Source organism: Typopeltis vanoorti, chromosome 1 (genome assembly GCF_054136105.1).
Source record: "Typopeltis vanoorti isolate ZY-2024b chromosome 1, IOZ_Tvanoo_1.0, whole genome shotgun sequence".
Classification (NCBI taxonomy): Eukaryota; Metazoa; Arthropoda; class Arachnida; order Uropygi; family Thelyphonidae; genus Typopeltis; species Typopeltis vanoorti.
In genome coordinates this window covers 188,767,045-188,788,127 of record NC_143549.1, presented here as the reverse complement: position 1 = coordinate 188,788,127, position 21,083 = coordinate 188,767,045, and the positions used below count along the sequence as shown (strand labels likewise).

At 36.0% G+C, this 21,083-nt stretch overlaps 1 protein-coding gene across 1 annotated transcript in view; it reads right to left on the bottom strand.

Moving 5' to 3' along the window:
- The window catches only part of Sec16 (endoplasmic reticulum export factor secretory 16), a 627,195-nt gene that overhangs the window by 217,251 nt on the left and 388,861 nt on the right, over positions 1 to 21,083 (bottom strand). The window contains exons 23-24 of the mRNA XM_090400384.1: positions 12,157 to 12,243; positions 2,387 to 2,503 (exon numbers count right to left, since the gene is read on the bottom strand). Of these exons, the coding sequence (XP_090256510.1) occupies positions 2,387 to 2,503; positions 12,157 to 12,243 (204 nt within the window). The remainder of the gene's footprint in view (positions 1 to 2,386; positions 2,504 to 12,156; positions 12,244 to 21,083) is intronic.

The following is a 21,083-nucleotide window of genomic DNA, read 5'->3' as shown; positions in this document are numbered from 1 at the left end:
TTTTTTGTTGGTTCTAGGGCGGAAATATCTGAAGGGTTGGAAGCAACGCGATTGTTGTATTGGGTGTTTGTTAGTGTGTACCATTTCTTTGCGTGTCGATCTTCTAATAATAGCGTGTAGTCGTTGATGTGCGATTGGGTATTATCCCAAAAAACTGCCCATTCGTTAGTGGTTAGTAGCTTTTTCAATCTGTTTTTTGTTTTGTGAATGTATGAATATGCTTGTTGTTTCTTTTTAAATCTGTTGTTTATGGCTTGTTTTATGAGGGCACGGGATGCTCGGTAGCAGATTTTTTTGTTTCCGTGAATCGTGCTGTTGCCGCGTACCGTCGCGAATTTTGGTGTGGTGATGTGATCGAGGCATTTTTTGAGGAAAGTTATGTGTATTTTTTGAGCGGTGTATGTTAGGATGGTTTTTTGGTATGTACTTTTTGTAAAGTTTATGCACTCATTGAACATGTGACGTGCGACCATGACATATGCTTATGTTGGTATGTGCGTTAGGTGAAGGCTATTTTTAATGGTGTTTGTGATCGAGGGGAGTTGTGAGTAGAGAGCCAATGTTAGGGGTTGTATGGTTATAAGACACAAGAAAATTATGTATATTATTTCTGGGAAAACTCCCATGTTACTCCTCTTTATAAACTATTATAATTACAGCTATTTTGCCTGCTTCAGTTTAGGAGTACCCCTGTTTAAATGTCATTGGCTATTTACTCATGGATTCTTAGGGCATTATGAGTGTAGATGTACTAAAAAGTATATGTAGCCTAAGGAATAGAAAATTGCACATATCTTTTTCTGGGTGTTGTGGCTTTTCCTCAGCCTGCCCCTGATATACCACAAACCCTCACACATCGGAAACTACCTCCATTTTCACACATACCATCCGTATTCTGTTAAAAAATCCATCATCTTATCACAATTCATAAATGCTTACAAATTTTCAACCAATCAAAATAGTTTAAACGCTGAAATAAAAAAACTAACACAGATCTTCTTAAATCGCAACTATCCTACACAACTGATTAACTACGCAAACAAGACGGCAAAAAAACCGCCAAAACAACCCAAGTACCAAAACGAACTTCCCTACACAAAAAATTATCAAACTACCATACACCCAAAACACATACAAAGCCTATAAATACATCTTCAAACATACTGACTAAAAACTGGTATTCACCACAAGCCAAAAACTGGCAAACCTCCTAAAATCCACCAAACCTCACACACAAAAAGAAATATTTGAACAGCACAATGTAGTCTATAAATTTCCTTGCCAAAAAGACTGTGACATCACCTACACAGGTTCCACCATCAGGTCTTTATGGGCAAGGCTAAACGAACACTTCCGTGACTGTAACATCCCTATTCCAGAACATTTAAACACTAAAAAACGCAACATCAAAAAGAAAAATCGTATACAAAACACAGGAAAAACGGAAATAGCTGTTCACGCCTTTGAACAAAATCACACCCCGCAAATAGACAAGGCCATCATAATAGACAGACAAGACAATGAAACAATGCTCAGAATATCGGAAACAATAGCTATAAAGTGTGACGCGAACTCTATTAACGTACACAGGCCCTACATAATCTCCGAGGTTTGGAAGCTTCACAACATAAAATTGGGGTCACAACCCCGACCAATAGGAGACAACACAAACACCTCTAAGCAGCACCCACCCGACCTGACATAGCTTCCACTTTCCCAATGTGTTCAGATGACGACCACGAATAGTCGAAACGGTCCACACCCCGTCAACCACCTTTCCCCTTCCCCCTCCCTATTTTAAAAAATTAACCCTTTCACTTTTTTCCCCACCCTATATAAAAGTATATGTTCCTATATATTACGCGGGGGGGGGGGACGTTTTTCTAACTTATTCTACCAAACTGCCTACCCCCCCCCCACACACACACTGCAGTTTTCGACATTGCAGACTGAGGAAAAGCCACAACACCCAGAAAAAGGTATGTGCAATTTTCTATTCCTTAGGCTACATATACTTTTTAGTACATCTACACTCATAATGCCCTAAGAATCCATGAGTAAATAGCCAATGACATTTAAACAGGGGTACTCCTAAACTGAAGCAGGCAAAATAGCTGTCATTATAATAGATTATAAAGAGGAGTAACATGGGAGTTTTCCCAGAAATAATATACATTATTTCAGACTTTTTTTTGCCCATTTCTTCTCTAAGTAAGAATATTATGCTTCAAGAACATACTCTATTTTTAAAACATCTCATATGTTAAGTCAGAACAATACATACAAAAGTGCACTTTTTTGTATGTATTACTATGATTGGGTTCAAAAAATAGTTAGAAATTATACTTTTCATCTTAAAAAAATATGAAACATTACCACAACTTACAGCATATGCACAAAGGTGCGTATGAAGATTTATCAGCCACACAGGATCGCCAAGTTCTTCTCGTTCTCCAATTCCTTGGGTGAAATGAGGATCATGGTATTTTAACTTGTTGGCCAGCTAAAAAAAAGAAAATGTACTTTATCCAAAAGATTTTGTTATATAGTATAACTTACCTAAAAGTAAGATTATAAAATATGTCAAAATGTGAACTATATAACTTTTTTTTTTGTAATGAAAGAAATCACAGGGCTGATCCTTAGTTGAATTAAATAAGAGATACCAGTGTGGATAACATATGAAAACAGTACAAAGGTTGTTTTTTCTTAGTTAACCATCTTCTCAGATGCATTCTGAACACTTCAAGTTGTCAGGCAAGATAAATGTTTCTGTGGTCTGTGCTTAGAAGGTGGTTAATGTTTTATTAATCTTGTAGAGATAATAGGTATCACTAAATAAATGTGGGCACGTGTGTGTGTGCGTGCACACACACATGTACAGTTCAGTTTCTCTCTCGTCAATCACTGTACAGATGATGGATGACTTTATTCCTTCAGATTTCTCTACCAAAACTCCAGTGCTCCTTGATTGTTCTTACTGACCTCAAACACTAACTACAGTTTTGCTGATTATACTAAACTCAGTTCCTTCATACTTTTTGGGTGTTAAGGTGGACATCATGTTGGAGGTTTAATGGAGTATTGACAGCACTAAGAAAGGATTAAAAACTAATTTTAACTTCTAATATTAAATTGGAATTTCAAAAAAAAAAAATATATATATATATATATTCCAATATTTATCCTCAACCATCCTTCACAGAAGGATTTCAGAAATGCCTTCACCATTCCCTACATCTGTGGCACGTCTGAAAAAATAACCAGGTCGTTAAAAAAGTACAACCTCTATACAGCTTTTAAGCCCCACCAAGAACTTGCTACCTTTATTAATTCTACCAAATATCAGCTTCCTGCTCTCTCAGTGCCTGGAGTATATAAAGTACTCTGTTCCTGCAAGTTGACTTACTTCACACAGGCAGGTAGATGAACACAAATCTTACATCTGCAATCACAACTATGGTCAATCTAGTCTTGCAGACCATGTATTGGATACCACTCACAAGATCTTCTGGAATTAAACCGCCATGTTCCATCATAGTAAATTTAGAAAAGAAACTGTTTTTGGAATCTGCAGCTACACTCAAAATTCAAGCTAATTTAAACAAATACAGATGCATATGTAAAACTTCCCAAAATTTGGGAAACAATAATCATCAGAGGTCCCAGTTTACATCCTAGGACACCTACAAACACCCATAAAGGTGCACCACCTAGATAGGACTTTAGAGTTACCCACGTGTTTCAATGAGCATGGTGTTGTCTTTGTGTATGGGTTACAAGTGTTATTTGTAGCCCCCCCCCCCCCCCCAAAGATGTCTCAGTGAGTGGCACTGTTTGGCAGTCTCAAGGTGAGCTTCCTTATTCAAGCTTTCGATGTCATACGAAGAACATGCATAATTTTACGAACGCTGAAATGGCAGACATGCACCTCGTTTACAAGTTAGCTGATGGTAATGGAAGAGCCACTGTACGACCGTGAAAGGTACCCAAACAGAAGTGTACCACATCACCAAATGTTTGAGCATTTGCATCAGAATTTGTGTGACTATGGATCATTCAGGGATTGCAGGCATGATAGTGGGCAGCCATGATCAGCGCGAAATCTCACCATGAAAGAGGAGGCGTTGCATGCAATGGACAATAATCCAGAGACAAGAACACGTGCCGTTGCCTGTGCTATAGGAGCATCTCGATCCAATGAGTTGCACGTTTTGCACTCTGAGTCCTTACATCCATTTCATATGGAATGGATCCAGTTACTGATGGCCAAAGATTATCCTCAACGTGTGGAATTTGCAGAGTGGTTTCTGCAGAAAAGTGCCGTAGACCCGGATTTTCCAACTTGTGTTTTGTTAACGGATGAAGCTTCATTTACCTGCGAAGAGGTCTTCAATCACCACATTGCTCATGTGTGGGCCCATGAGAACTCACACGCTGTGCGATCACATGCTGCACAACAATGCTTCGCCATTAATGTATGGGCAGGTATCGTCACTGACTGTTTAGTCGGCCCATACCCATTACCACCCCGACTGGAAAAATAACATCAGCAAGATGGAGGAATAAGGGAGAAGAATTGGTGGCGCAGATAAAATCAGCCTGGCCAAAAATTATTGCGATCACTGAGACGTGGTTGACAGAAGGGGATATAACAACAGGAATGGAAGTCGCTGGGCATAGCATTTTTCGTCAGGATAGGAGGGGAAAGCGTGGTGGTGGGGTACTGCTTATGATAAGTGATGACCTATGTCCTCTAAGAGTGGAGAATTTGGAAGGAAGCGAGACAAATGATTTTGAGAGCGTATGGTGAGAGGTAGAGGTAGGCAAGACAGGATATTTAGTGGGATGTTGCTACAGACCCAAGAGCACAGAGGATGGGGACCAGGAGATGTTTAGACAGCTAAGTTTGGCAAGTGCAAGAAGAATGATTGTTATGGGGGATTTTAACCACAGTAGTATAAATTGGAGAGAGGAAGATGCATGTAGCAATAGGGGGATGGAATTTCTAATTCTTGAGGGACAAATGTCTTAGGCAACATGTAACAGAGGGAACAAGAGGTTCAAAAGTTTTGGATTTGGTTATAGCATCAGAAGAGTTGATAATAACTGAGTTGACATCTCTCCCACCAGTTGGAGAGAGTGACCATATGGTGTTGACTTGGAAAATGAATAGACATGCAGGAGTATCAAAGAGACGGGAACTTATGTGGAATTATAAGGCAGGTGATTATAATAGTCTTAGACGTCAACTTCGGGAAGTTTCATGGAGGGAGGAATTGGAAGGTCGGGATATCACTAGTGCGTGGGAAATTGTGAAAGAATATTTGTTATCAGCAATGGTAAGTTGTATACCACGAGTGAAGAAGAGGACACAATTTGGAGTAAAGTGGATGACAAACAATATTAAACAGGAATTGCATGCGAAAAAGAGGCTATGGAAGAGATATAAGGAGACAGGTGAAGAGATGCATGAGGAATATAAGACACAGGCCAGAAGAGTGACTAGTGTGGTAAGGAAAGCGAAACTGGAATATGAGAGAATATTGGCCCTAAGATCCAAAGAAAATCCTAGGGAATTTTTTTTAGCTATGTGGCCAGTAGGAGGAGAAATGACTGTGGAAGAATGATATTGTGGGATAAAAATGGGAATAGAGTGACTGATGCAGAGGACATAGTGGAATTGTTCAATGAACACTTTATTGGAGTATTTCATCCTAGAGGAGTCAGTTTTAATGCTAGAGGGATAGGACTGGTTCGAGGTCTGGAGGTACAGGAGGAGAGTGTGTTTCAGATACTGAGTACTCTGGATGTCAGTAAAGCTGTGGGACTCGATGGTATTTCACCACGAGTTTTGAGAGAATGTGCTAGGGAATTGATAGTGCCTTTAACGTGGCTTTTCAATGAAAGTCTGACTTTGGCAAAGGTGCCCAGGGAATGGAAGGAAGGTAAGATAGTGCCATTGCATAAGGGTGGTAACAGACTGGAAGTGTCTAATTATAGGCCAGTCTGTGTGTCATCAGTAGTTGTTAAAATCTTGGAGAAAGTAGTGAGGGACCGTATACAGCATTGGGCAAATGAGGGTAATGTTATCTGTGAGAATCAACATGGATTTGTGAAAGGATGCTCTTGTTTTAGCAATATGCTAGCCTTTTATAATAAAGTTACAAGAACATTAGATGAGGGAAAGGCATATACTGCAATTTTCTTAGACTTGGTGAAGGCATTTGACAGGATGCCACATGATAAGCTGATATTTAAGTTGCAGCACATGGGTCTGGATGTCAGATTGGTCAACTGGATTCAGGATTGGCTGTCTGATAGGTATCAGAGAGTTGTGTATGGTCCAGCAGTTTCCAGGAGGCAGAGGGTTACAAGTGGGGTACCACAGGGCTCAGTACTAGGACCTATATTGTTTAACCTTTATATCAATGACATAGCCAGTGGATTGCAGGGGGATATTCAGTTGTTTGCGGATAATGCGAAGCTGGGAAGGATTATTAGTAATAGTGCAGATGTGGTAGCCCTGCAAGAGGATTTAAATAAGCTAGATAGATGGGCAAATGAATGGGGGTGTCAGTTTAATGCAGCAAAATGTAAGGTCTTGAGGTTTGGGAAACATCGATGGGATGCTGCATACTCTATGGGAGGAGTTATAATGGAGGAAGTAGGGGAGATAAGAGATCTGGGGTTGATGATTGATAGAAACCTGAAGTTTAGGGGACATATTGCAAAGGTGGTGAAGGTAACACAGAGGATTGCTGCTATTATGAGAAGGACACTGACCTGCAGAGATAAGAGGGTTACCATTCCATTGTATAAGTCTCTGATCAGACCACACTTGGACTATTGTTCTCAGATTTGGTCCCCAGGATTTGAAGGGGATAAATTAACTGTGGAAAGGATACAAAGACGGATGACAAAGATGGTTTCAGGACTGTACAAGGATAGTTATGAGGATCGGCTGAGAGAATGTGGACTGCAGAGTTTGGTGGATAGAAGGAGAGGTGATATGATTGAGACTTTTAAACTGTTGAGAGGTGGTTACAGGGTTGACACTGGGGAGTTCTTTCGCTTGGTTGAACAGCAGGAAGGAGTGATGACAAGAGGCCATCCCTGGAAGTTACGAAAGGAAACTGTGAGCAAGAGGGTAAGGAGTGGTTTCTTTGTGTGGAGGGTAGTTGAGCCGTGGAATGCATTGCCTGATGGAGTGGTGGGAGCGAGAACAGTCAGTGAGTTTAAAGAGTGGTATGATAGACTTTGTGTTTCTCAGGGGGGGACCTCCCCTCGATGAATCTTGACCGACTTTATGTCTTAGGAAGGACCTCCCTCGATGAGTCTTTTGACTCCTTGGAGGCCTGAATAATAATAATAATAATAAAAAGCCAAGGACTATATCAAAACAAACATTAACATCCAATGTTCAGCCGATTCTGTAGAAGAGTATTTCAGGAGAACTATTTCATTCCATTTATTGACCAAATATTTAATCAACTTCATGAACGTTTCACTCGGCGCCACAACATTTTGAAATATATTTTTTTCTCTTATACCAAATGAAAAAGATGCTCCAACAGCAAGTGCAATGGAAGATTTTCATCAGTTGTGTGAATTTTATGCCAGTGATTTGCTTTATACAAATCCAGCAATTTTGAATGCCCGAATTCAAGTTGTGGTATAAGAAATTTGAAAAAACATTTGCGATAGCTCCATGCAGAAATGCCATTGGTGCAGTTTCAAATTTTGACAAAATGATATATCCTAACATCTATAACTTATTAAAAATATTTGCAACGCTTCCGGTAACAACATGCATCAGTGAAAGGTCAGTTTCTAACTTACGTCTTTTAAAAACCTATTTAAGATCTACCATGACACAATCACGATTGAATGGACTGGCTTTGCTATATACACACACACACACACACACACACACACACACACACACACACACACACACACACACACACACACACACACACACAGATTAATGTAACCACGACTGAAATAATTTAAGAGCTTTGTAAAAAGAAAAGAAAACTGGATTCTATTCTTTAAATAAATTTTTATAATCACCTGATGAATTTTATTGATTGAATGAAATTTAACGAATTTTAGTTGAACGGATAAAAATATTTTTAATGCAAATTCGTTGCATTAAAAATATTTTTACCCATTCAACTTGCCTCCCCCCCCCAGATTAAATCCTGGGTGCACCACTGGCCCATCCCATAATACAAATATTACATACATCCAAAACAATGTGTGCTTTGCATTGATGAGATACTAAGTCAATTAATGTGAAGTCCCTAGCATCTATATACAAGCAGCCTAGTCATAAAGATATTTCACAAACAAACTTTGCTCACACTTGGATAAAGGATTAAACAAGAATATAATTTCTTGGTATCTTTAATTTAACACAAGCTATGTTTGTGACTATGTGAACCAATAAGAACTTTTACCAACTTTATGGGATATTTGAATAAAGATAGATCATCTTTGCATTGTGACTGTTTGTTTAAATAAGGCAAAATCCTTATTCCTCCATCCATTGTGTAGTGGATGCAAAGTTTAGTTGACAGGCAGAAAAGAAGGGCTTAATAAAAACTTATAAATTACTAAGGGGGTTTTATAAGACTGATACAAAAGAAAGTTTTCAATACATGACAAATATGAAGAGAATAAGGGTGTCATCCCTAAGAAGAAGTTGCATAAGAGTGATTAGTAAAGGTGTGAGGACTAAATTTTTTGCATGGAGAGTGGTAAATGGCTGGAATGAACTGTGAGAGGTGGTTGAGAGTGCTCTGATAATGAATGAGTTTAAGGAGAAGTATGATGGGCATTTGCAATAATGATTAGTGTGAGCCTCTAACAATGAGTCTTTCACTTCATGGCAATGCCTATGTAATAATAATAATGAAAATGTTCTTTGAGTTATGTATATACCATATCATGATCGTTATTAAGTTCCTCATTATGATTTGTATCCTCAGGGGGTATACATGATATGATACTACTCCATGAAGTTTATATTTTAGATTTCCTCCATTTGCCTTATTCGAAAGTCAGTTATTCTGCTGACTCTCTGCCATACCAGGTATCAGGACTCAATTATTGCCAGATCTTATAATTCAGTCTTCTAAGACACTTCTAATTGCATCAATCCATCTAGATCTTGATTATCCTCTGGATCCATTTTTCTGTGATCCTGGCATCACACAACACCTGTTTTGTTCACCTTTTCTCCCCTCCCCATTCTGTTCAAGTAACAATACCACCTGATATTAACTCTTCTTCACATTCATGAATGCTAACAAAGTGAGATTCCTTCCTAATATCTTCATTTTTTATTATGATTCTACCATTCGTATCATCCACATACATCAATAATTTTTTCTCCACCTCTTTCTCAATTACCTGTGGTCTCCAGTTTTTGATTAAAAATTTTTTTTTAAACCCATCTCTAAGATCCATAACTCAAAACTAGTTTGAACGCCGTCTTGTATGCAGCTATTTTAGTTAACCTGAACAGTTATAAGCCAGTGTTCTGGCTTATAACTGTTCAAGTTAACTCCTCACAATACCCAATACCAGCTCTTCTTACGCTGTTATGTATTTGTATTTAATTTGTCATCTTAACTAAAAATTATGCCTAAATAAGGGAAAGGTTTTATTTATTCTATAGGTTTCCCATTCACAATGCAACTGATGTTTTCAGTGTTCCTGACTATTTTCATAGTCTCTTTTTATTGTTGATTTTCATGCCAGATTTGTTAAGTTTTAGTTAAGAAACCTGAAGACTTCTACATGATTATTTACAAGCATATGAGAATATACTCAAATATACTACAAAAAAAAAAAAAAATTATATATATAACACCAAAACAAATTGTATATTATCACAGACATATTTAAACTAGATGTATTTTTGACAGAAACACAAACTGCAACTGCAATTACATTCCAAACCGTAATTGTCCAAATTACAGTGTGCATGGTTCCTGTCACTACAGCACTTGGGCATTTATAAAATCTGATATTGCTTGCCAGAGATGGCCAAATTTAGAACCATCTACTTGACATCCTCTGGTATAGCCTCATTCAATAGAATTAGGCTATACCAGAAATGTGATCCAATTAGGAAGATTTAAAATTATCTTCCTAATTGGATCACAGAAAGTCCAGCTTTAGGTATAAGTTCATCAGAGTAGTCTTTAGAATTGGAAAGCAGTAACTACAACAGATGAACTTATACCTAAAGCTGGACTTTCTGTGATCCAATTAGGAAGATGATTTCCCTACTTCTCTATTGGTTTCCTCTTTTCCAATTTCAGTGACCAAGCTGGAAGAGATTAGAAAATATTTGCTATAAGCAATCATCTAATGTAAATCATACATCTAACACAACCCAAATACTTGATAAACCCTCTACCCCCCCCTCCCCCACCAGCAATCTTGATCTTTCCTTAATGAATTCTCCTTCCAGGTGTACTGTAGAGATTACATCGCTCTTCAGTAACTCAGACCATAATGTTATGAGGGTTTCTCTCCCACAGAATGGCCCCAACCACTTCTTGCCTCATTTCCTTTGATGCAGAAAGGTTCCAAATGAGGTCTCTGGTGGATGAGAATAGTAACTGGTTGATAAAATAAAGTAATTAACAAAAAAGTAAAGTGAGCTGCTCAACTGAATGATTTCAGTCCAAGAAAGGTATTCATTTCTCTATGGTAGTTTAATCTTAACACATCATTTTAGTACTTTTATATGGAATATATGAATTCAGAATTGATCTAACTTATCTTTCTATGTCTAGCCCCTATTGATAAGACTCCAACAACGGTCAAATCCAGTGGATAGTGATCCTTCCCATAATGTTTTGGAATTATGGATACTAAGGCAACTGATGATAAGTCAACTTCTATATAAAGTAGACTAGTCATGAAAATACTTCCCATGTAAACTTTGTCTGCTTATGCTTGGGCCAAGGATTAAAACAAGGATATAATTTCTTGTCAAATATGATATACTGACTGAGCTCTGGAGGCACTTACTGAAAGGTTACCTTCATCCTCATCAACTGAAACTGCAGGTTAATCATTTAACTGAAGAACAAATTGAAAGAAAAGTAACTATATTTTAATTAATAACATGAAAGAGCATTCATTAATTTCATGACTGGTGTTTTTTTCCCCCTTTTTCTTTGCCGTAATCCTGAGAATGCAGAACATATGTCATGAGAGATGAACATTTCACAGAGAATGATGTCACATGTAATAACTGATGACCAAGGGGAGGGGATGAGAGCCTATCATCGTTTTACTGGACACTTCCTAACACTGCAACTTATACAGCAGAGAGTGATAAAACCAAAGGAACTTCTCCAGGTAGTACACGAACAACAGACACAGAGATATCCTCTTCACAGATGAGAAGATTTTCACCACTGAAGAGTCATTTAAAACAATCCACCAAAACAATCAGATATATGCCTATGATTGTCGCACAGCATGTGCCATAGCACCCAGGATTCCGAGAGGTCATCAATCACCATTGCATCAGTGATGGTTTGGTGAGAGGTGATGTATCAGGGGATATAGAAGTGGCATCTGCAAGAAAGAGGTTAAAATCTCCACCAAAGTGTATCAAGATACCATGCTGGAACCTGAGTACAACCCCTTGTTTCACGGTAGGCAGTGGACCTTCCAACAGGACTCAGCCCTTGCACACAAGGCAAGGATCACAGATTTCAGGCCTATGTGAAGGCAAAAGGGGAACATTTCAAACATTGAGTGCTGCTACAATGCACATTATACATTTGGTTTGTATGTGCTGAAAGCTGTAAATGATCTACTGATAGATTAAAGGCTTATGCACTTTTCAAGTTAAAACAGCATTTATGGCTAGACTAGGTATAAATGCAAATATAATATATGCAAGCATGCATGCATGTATAGAAACTTTTCACCTCCCTTTCTGCTTCATTTGCAGCTTTTCACTTTGTCATTCATGCTTCCTGTTTCTCATGCTTTTATCAATGCAAAGCGATGTTTAAATCCAGAAAATGCAATACCGTTAGAGTTTGAGTTACTTTTAAAGCAAAAACATTATATTACAAACATTTTGGTTTAAAAATCATTTTAGTTTTAACATACCTCATATATTTGGTTAACTAAATCAAAAGAAAATACTCCTGAATATTTCTGTAGGGATGATGCAATAACTTCACAGTAATGAAGAGCCTAGTTTAAAAAAAATAATAAATGAACAAAATTGCTTTATGAGATTAATATGCAATAAATTCATAAATTAAGAAAAAAAAATCAATGCAGCCCACTCTCACTGTACCATTACAGAATTTATGCATTACAAAAGTGCCAATGAAACTTAAAAAAAACAGAATGCCTTTCAGTTTATTCCTTCCTTTAAAATATGTAGATGATTTGCAGATACTTTATTAAATTTGACATAAATTACTATGTGCAAAGTAACATTGTTACAATACTTCTGAAATGCAAAGAAATGATTTTTTTTTTTGTAAATGTGATAAAATTATGAAGACCAAATGTCTTGGGGGGGGGGGATTGAACATCTGTCAAAGTATGCCCCACTATCTATCACTTAGCCTCACATCACTTCAGCTCCTTTCATCTTTCAAATATACCTTTTTGCCTCTTCACAAGCTATGATACAACTACACCTTGACTACAGGACAAATAAACTCTGGAAAGGCTTTATTACTCTTTATAAAGCCTTTATAACTCTGCAAAGAAGGGTTATAAAGATGATATTGGGATTATGGAATGTAGATTACAAGTAGAGATTGACAATATGTGGACTGCAGATATTGGTAGACAGAAGAAAGAGAGATGATATGATAGAGATCTATAAACTTTTGTGAGAGTGATACAGGATATCAGTTGATAGCATTTTTCATTATATGGAAGGTGCGGAGAGGACAAGGGAACATCTGTGGAAGTCAAGTTTACATGCAGTTAAGAAAGAGATGAGAGAATTTTCTCTCACAGAGAAACTCCTCTTTTGGGAAGTTTAACTGGCAAATCTCAATCTAGCAAAATGTTTCGGTTTTGCTAACCAGTGTTGCAGATAACTGAGTGGCAATGCTCAACTTTCATCGAAACTGAATTTTTTCACGAACATTGTTGAACAATAAAACTGATAAAAAGCCACATAGCTGCTGCTGTATTTTTCCCTACACAAACATCACCACTACTGAACTAGCATAATCAAAGCATAAGACTCCTCAATGACAGAGATAGTATTTTTTTAAGAAAAACGTAGGAAAAAAAAAACAGCAATATTTGTAAAAATATTGTTTTAACTTTCAATATTAATGAAACTTTTCTGAACTTGGTATATAGTATTCAAATTTTACTCTCTTAAAACAACAACAAAAAAAAATTTTTGTAATAACTTTCATATTCTGAATTTAATCTATAATCAAAGGAATACAAAAGTGGGTGATGCTGAAAAAAAATCTCTCATAAAATTAGGAATGCAAAAATATGAAAAGTCCAGGAAGTTAAGTCAGATATGAATGCAAAAAAAAAAAAAAAAATGGATTTAATTGCATTTTAAAATGCATGTTTTTGAAAATCATTTCAACATACATGACTATTACATTTTCCTTATTAATATAATTTTGTTTCCAAAAATAGCTAAATAATACATGAAATAGAGTGTGTTAAATATCTTACAATGGTACAAAATCATATTGCATTTCTAGAAGCACAGTGTTTGTCAAACTGACAAAAATAAATGTAATAATAGGCTTGAGTGTTGGATTATTGAGCAGTATCATGGTATAAACAACAGAGGATTAAAAAAAAATAATAAATAATTTATTGAGTTATTTTGCCGGATTTCTAACCAACATCTTCAGAGCATTCAACAAGTTGGAGAACAATTCAAACTGTAACTGAAAAGGAAGTAATGTGCTGTCAAGGTGGCATCCAGAGACCAGATAAAAATGTTAATTCAGAATTCAGATCTGGTAGAGGTTCATTCTGAAATCACATCAGCTATCATGACTTCTCTGTTTTTTTATCTGGGAACCAGATAAAAACAGATAAATTTGTTTTTATCTGGTTCCCAGAGGACACACTGATAGAACATTGGTTCCTTTTTTGGTTACAATTTGAAATGTTCCTGCAACAACTGAGTTGAATGCTTTGTTTTACCACATTTGTAAATTGTAGTATGAAGATGGTGGTAAGAATCCAGCAAAATATTAGTACAGGTATCCCTCGATTAACGCGGTTAATTAATCCCTCGATGTCACCATGCATATCAAAATCACGTTAATCAAATCTAATAATCAATGATAAAAAGTACAATTCGTCCCTGATCGATTACTGTACTAATAGTTCGTTTTATATGGTACTCTTTTAGGAAATATAAAAAATGAATGCAAAGTAAATGTTTAATAAATACTTGTACCTACATTAGTTACTGCAATTTTTTTTAATCAAAAGAAGTTATAAAGAGTCGTTTGAACAGTTGTAGTTTTTTTTCTTATCGGCATAAATTCTACGATAACAAGCAAAATGACTCTCCAGACCTTGGCAAACAAGCATTCTTCGATTAATATCTGGATCCATATCCATTACTTGCTGCTTAAGCGATTCTAAACTGCGAAATATTCCATCCAGTTCTTTGACTGTTATTTCCTTTGGAACCTCATCTTCACATTCCATTTGTTCGTTGTCTTCATATGTGCGTTGTTCAATTTCAAGAAGATCGTTGTCACTGAAATATTTTGAATTTGAATCCAATAATTCTTTAACATCTTCTGCATCAACACCATCAAAACAGAGGTCTTCACCAATTGCAACAATTTATTTGACCACATTGTTCACAGGATTTTGATAACAACGTAAGTCATTAGCGCATTCTGGCAGAAGGTTTTTCCAAACAGCTTTCATGCAGAAGATACTTGCTCCCACGAATCACAAATGTTCTCAATTGTGTGTTTAATGTTAAATTTTTTCCAAAATTCGTGGAGCGTAATCGCATTTTCTCCTGTTGTTGTTTCTACTGCCTTTGAGAATGTCTTTTTAAGAAAATAGGCTTTGAAAGTTGCAATGACGCCCATGTCCGTGGGTTGTAGCAATGATGTCGTATTTGGTGGGAAAAATAAAACTTTCACATTCTCACACAGATATTAAGAGAATTTGGATGACCACGAGGCTGCTAGCCTCGTGGCATGAGCATGCTTTTGCATGGTAAATTTAAAGGCACGTTAATCAAAACTCTTGTCACGTATATCAAGGGACTGCCGCAATTAATTTTGCCACGATAATCAAATCCACGTTAAGCAAGGAATACTTGTATTTCAATAAATTATTTATTCCTCTGGTGTTTTTACTGGAGAAAAAACAATATAAATGAAAACATAAAACAAATATTTTCTTGAAAGTAACCGAAAGAAAAGCAATTGCTTTAATATTAGAAATACTTTTGCAAAGATTTTACACTTTCAGTTATGTTCTGCTTCACATATTAAAGAACAGCTAACAGAAAACAATCAGTAGATGCTCAGAATTAAAATGTGAACACATTATGCATTCTCCTTTCAAAAGTGGAAGCATCTCACAGATTAATTATAAAGTTAGAGCTCAACAAAGTATTCATGAATAAAGAAACCTAAAAGTAATAATTTTCAAAGATTACTTTTAAAAAAAGAATATTACTGTAATAGTACTTATAAATAATTACCATCAAATCCTGATATGTATCCTCAAGGACATACATATATATATATATTGCATCACATCAATTATTATCTTGGTCTTCCTCTGGGTCTTTGTTTCCTACCATCCTTGCATTAAATACCTGTCATGATAATTGTTCTTCCTATTTTGTTAAAATGATTAACACATCAGCTCTGCTGTCACATTCTTCAATGCAAACATACATATCGTTTCTAATATATGATTTTGCAATTTGTCTGTTTTCCTAAGCACTCTCAGACCCATGTGAAAACTGGTTTAAACAGTCTTACACTAATTTAGTGTTATGGCTAATTTTCCTCTCATTCCATAGAAATTTATTCTGGCTGCACAACATACAAACTTTACTTATTCTATTATCCATTTTCATATTTAATTTTCTACCTTCACTGAAAATTATCCCACAAAAGCTGAAATGCTTCACTTCTATATGCACCCCCCCCTGAGTATGTAGATGATACTTTGTGCATTAGTGCCTATTTTAATAGTGTTTTTTTTTTCCTTCTTCTGGTTTTCATAGCAAATTTGGTAGAGCAATTATCCAATTAGTCTTGAGGACTTATACATTTATTTAGATGCATAACCATCACATATAAAAACTTTAGTTTAATATCTCAGATGTTAATATTAGTTTTAATGCCCACTTCCTTCATAGTGTTATCCATATTTTAGATCTAGCACACACATAAAACAGGTAGTAAGTCTATAGCACATCAGTGCCATATGTGGACAAAAAGGTAAGAAGAAAGGAGGAATTTGTCAATGTGTTTTCTGTTGAGAAGTAGTCTGTCGAAAATACACAATGAGTGATACTGTTCTAAAGAACAGATATAGATGGAATGTTTAAGTAAGTTTCAAAATATGGTCTGACTTCAGTAACTGCATAGCCAGTTTCTTTATATTATGCATTAAGTAGATGGATGGATTTTCACAAGACCTATTCTCTTCCTACTATATATCATTTAAGGGTCAAAGCCAAATAACTGGGAGGAGACCTTCACATCGCCTTTCAAGAATGCAAAGAACCAATTGACCTAATGTCAAATCCTTACTTTCATGTGGTAAACCCAATTTGTCTGTTTCATGAATGGTAAGGAGTAGCAATAGCATTCAACACCAAACATGAAGATAAACTTCTTGATTGGAAAGCAGTTTCAGGTAGAGTTATGTGAGCAAACTTCAAAATGGCAACATGGACAATGAAGCTTATTTGTGCCTATGGTGCCACAGAAAGTTATTCCAAGGAAGAAGCGGAAGAATTTTTTGAGTCATTAGAACAGGCAGTTGGCAAAGAAAATGGAAAAAGTAGTCCTGGTTGGAGACCTGAACAGTAGAGTACAGGTCTCCAACCAGGAGACCTGTACCAGATATGTAGGTGAGGTCTGGTACAGGTCTCCAACCAGACCTGTACCAGACCTCACCAGATATGTAGGAACATTTTGGGAAAATTTGGAGAAAAGGGCAAAGCTAATAATAATGGTAAGTATTTACAGGACTTCTTTTCTCAGGACATGGACTAGTCATTACTGACACCATGTTTCAACATAAGATGCGCACAAGCTCACATGGAGAGAAAACACAAGAAATAAGAAAAGCCTAATTGACTACATCATTGTTGGTAGTGATATAAGACTGGTTCAGGATACAAGAGTGTACAGGGGATATTCAAAATTGGAAGTGACCATTACTTAGTACTAAGCAGAATAAAACGGATCACATTGAAACTAACAGTATATAAGAAAGTTTTAAAAAGAATTAAAGTTAAGCAGCTCTTACAGGTAAATTGACTTAACTATGCAAACATTATTGAAAATAATTTGCAGTAGTTTAAAAACAAGAACTAAATCTTGGAGTCTCATTGGCAAACTCTGAAGAAGACAAATGATCAATTCAGCTAGGGAAGTATGTGGTGAAGTTGTCTGCAAGGATAGAAAAATAAAAACATCATGGTGGACAAAAGAAGTTAAAGAAAAAGCAATCCTGGAAAAGAAGAAAGCATACCAAAAGTTCCTAGCAAATAAGTCAGAAGATGCCCTAAAAGAACACAGAGAAAAAACATAAGCGAGTTAAGTTATGTTTTAAAGTAGACAGAAGTCATGGGAAGACTTGGGTAAGAATATAGAAAATAAACATCAGGAAGGTGGCAAAATGTTCTGGAAACTATTGAAGAAGCTTAGAAATGGAGGAAAAGTACTGTAAAAGGAATCAAAGATGATAAAGGTGACATGAAAACTGGATATTTAGGATATCCTAGATGTCTGGAGTAATTACTTTGAAACACTGTTGGATGAACGAAGCAGTGACAGAACCATACTAGAAAATTTTCAAGAGAAATGCAAAGAGGAGTACATATCAATACTTGAGGTAGAAAAAGCTGTCAAAAACTTGAAAAGTGGAAAGGCAGCTGGAATGGATGATATTCAACCAGAAATGCTTAAGTATGAAGGTATAAAAGTTTTGCAGTAGCTACACTGCATAATTCAGAAGGCTTAGAGAAGGTCAAATTCCCAATGATTGGAATAGAGCTCTCATAGCCATCTATAAAAAAAAAAGGAATAAAGCTGAATGTGAGTATTACATAGGAATTTCTCTGTATTCCAGGTAAGATTTATGCAAGCATACTTGAAAAGAGGGTAAGAAAGATTGTGGAAGAGAAACTTGGAGAACAACAAGCTGGGCTAAGACTAAATACAGGTTGTCAGGATCAAATTTTCACTTTAAAACATATAGTTGAGAAATCGTGGGAATATAAAACAAGAATCTGTACTTAAGCTTTGTAGATCTGGAAAAGGCATACAAGGTGCCCCCAGAGAAAAGCTTTTCAAAACACTAATTGTACGGGGTGAATGGAACATTACACAGAGCAATACGTAGTCTATATTTAAGCTGTCAGTCAGCAGTTAGAATACAGAAAGGTAGTCTGATGTAAAATCTGTGGTAAGACGGATACACATTATCTCCACTCTTATTCATCATTTATATAAATCACATAATGAAAGAAAGTGGCATTAGGCCTGACATTAGAATTGGAGATGTCCAACTTAGCTCTTTGCTTTATGCAGATGATGTACTCCTAAACATATCTAGTGCAAGTCTCCAGGATTCTTTAACAAAATTGAATAACAGCTGTAACTAATTTGGCATGAAAATCAGCAATAAAGAGACCAATACTATGAAAATAGACAGGAACATAGAAAACTTCAGCTGCATTCTGAATGGTGAGCTTACAGAACAAGTAAAATATTTCAGCTATTCAGGCAGAATTTTTTATGAAGATGACAAATTAAATTTGGAAACAGAATAAGCAAAACTGGTATTGCTGGGAGTCAATAATTTATATGGAATAAGAGAGAAATTAGACAAAATACTAAGCTAGCAATATACAAGACAGAGTTCAAACCAGTCTTGTCTTGTTATGCATCTGAGAGTTGGAGTAGAAATAGAGCACTTGATCAAAGACTAGAGACCACAGATATGAGGGTTCTGAGAAAAATTAGAGTGTACCAATGACATCATTGGCAGAATCATATTAAATATGAAAATATTAGAAAGAAACTTGACACTATTATTATTATTATTGAAGAACATGTAAGCAGAGTTAATCTAAGGTGGTATTTGGCCACTTAAATAGAATGGATAAGGAAAATTTAGCAAAACAGGTGTTTGATGCCAAGAAATAGACCCAGAGAAAGGCCAAGGTCTAGGTGAATCGATTCAGTGACAACTGTCTTAGAAGAATAACATGTTAGATAAGACAATACTGCAGTGCTTACAAGTAATATAGTAATTTGGAGGAAAATTGTTGATAGGAGATAATGGATAATAATGGAAACTTAATCATTTAGTGCTGTCATAGTAACCTGAACTCCCACTGGGGGTACATATCAGGAATTAATGATTATATATATATATATATATTAATGACCTTCTCCAGCTAAATGTAAATCCAATTCAAAGTTTTTGCTAATGATAGTATACTGAGTCCTTTCTTATTTGACAAAACCTTTACCACACAAGTCGATGAAAATTCTAAAATATCAACTTCTTCAACTCAAAATTCTGATCTCAAAACCATTTTTCAATATAATGCAATAATGTTGTTAATGTCAGTGCAAGTAAAAAAAAAAAAAATTCTCTTCAGGTTTTACTTATGACACACTCAAATACTCAACTCTAAAAAAATGAGATTTCTCTTCTTGAATTATCTTTAACCTTCTATCATTCCTGGCATAAACATTTAACAAGAATGCCATCTCAGCATCATAAAAAAGCTTTCTGTTTTGTTCAAGAATTCCTTTTAAAAGCTATTAATGCTATAAAAATCACAAATCCATTCACCAATTGAATACTGTTTTTGCATTTGGGTGATATCCCTTAGAGTTCACTAAAATTTTATGACTCAGCACAAAAGAGAACTGCTGCTGCTTAATAGTCCATCTGACACTTTCATACCAACATTTAGTTTCTGCCCTTGCATTTTTCTACAAACATTTCCATGTGACCACTGCTGACATTTATCAGGACTGGCATCAAATCCTCTCCCCCCCCCGACACACACATTTTCACAATCTGTAGAACATATGTAGTATCTACTGTGCATTACTTCACATTTCAGCCCCAAACTCATGAGTTAATTTTTTTTCTGCCACTTCATTCATTCATTCTACTGCTGGCTTCAGTCTCTTCTCTTATTTATTTCCTAACAGGCATAATCTATGGGTCTTCAAATCCTATGTTTCTTCTTAACTAATCTGAATGATACTAACCATTCAGATTAGTAATATACTCTCTGTTATACTACATAATCATGTACTATAAGTTGAACAATCATTCATGGATGGCATCATATTTTTTTTTAATTTGAAAACTTTAATGATGCTTATTATTTTATTATTTTCAGACATTAATATTATTATCCTATTGAAAGTTTATTTTTCACTTGGTTAGAATATAATAAATTTAGTTTAATCCTTTATCCAAGTGTGAGCAAACAAAGTTTGCTCCTGAAAGTATCTTCAGGACTGGGGTAAGGTGGTACAACACCAGGGCACTCCTTGCAAAGGTGGAGCAAGCTACCAACACTCCTATCTCAGTATCTCCCATAATGCAAAACACATCTCCTTGCGAATATGTGTAATGTTATGCATTAAGGGAAGGGCCACAACCCAGACTAGTTTCGACCTTTATTGAGGTCTCTTCAGTGGGAGCCAGGCCCAAGTGGAGATACCAGGCAGAAGCATTAGCAGGTCATCTCTACCTATAGGAGTTGCCAAATGGTGTGCCACCCTTTTAATAAATTACTTTGGATTTAGAGAAAGATGTTGAAAGTT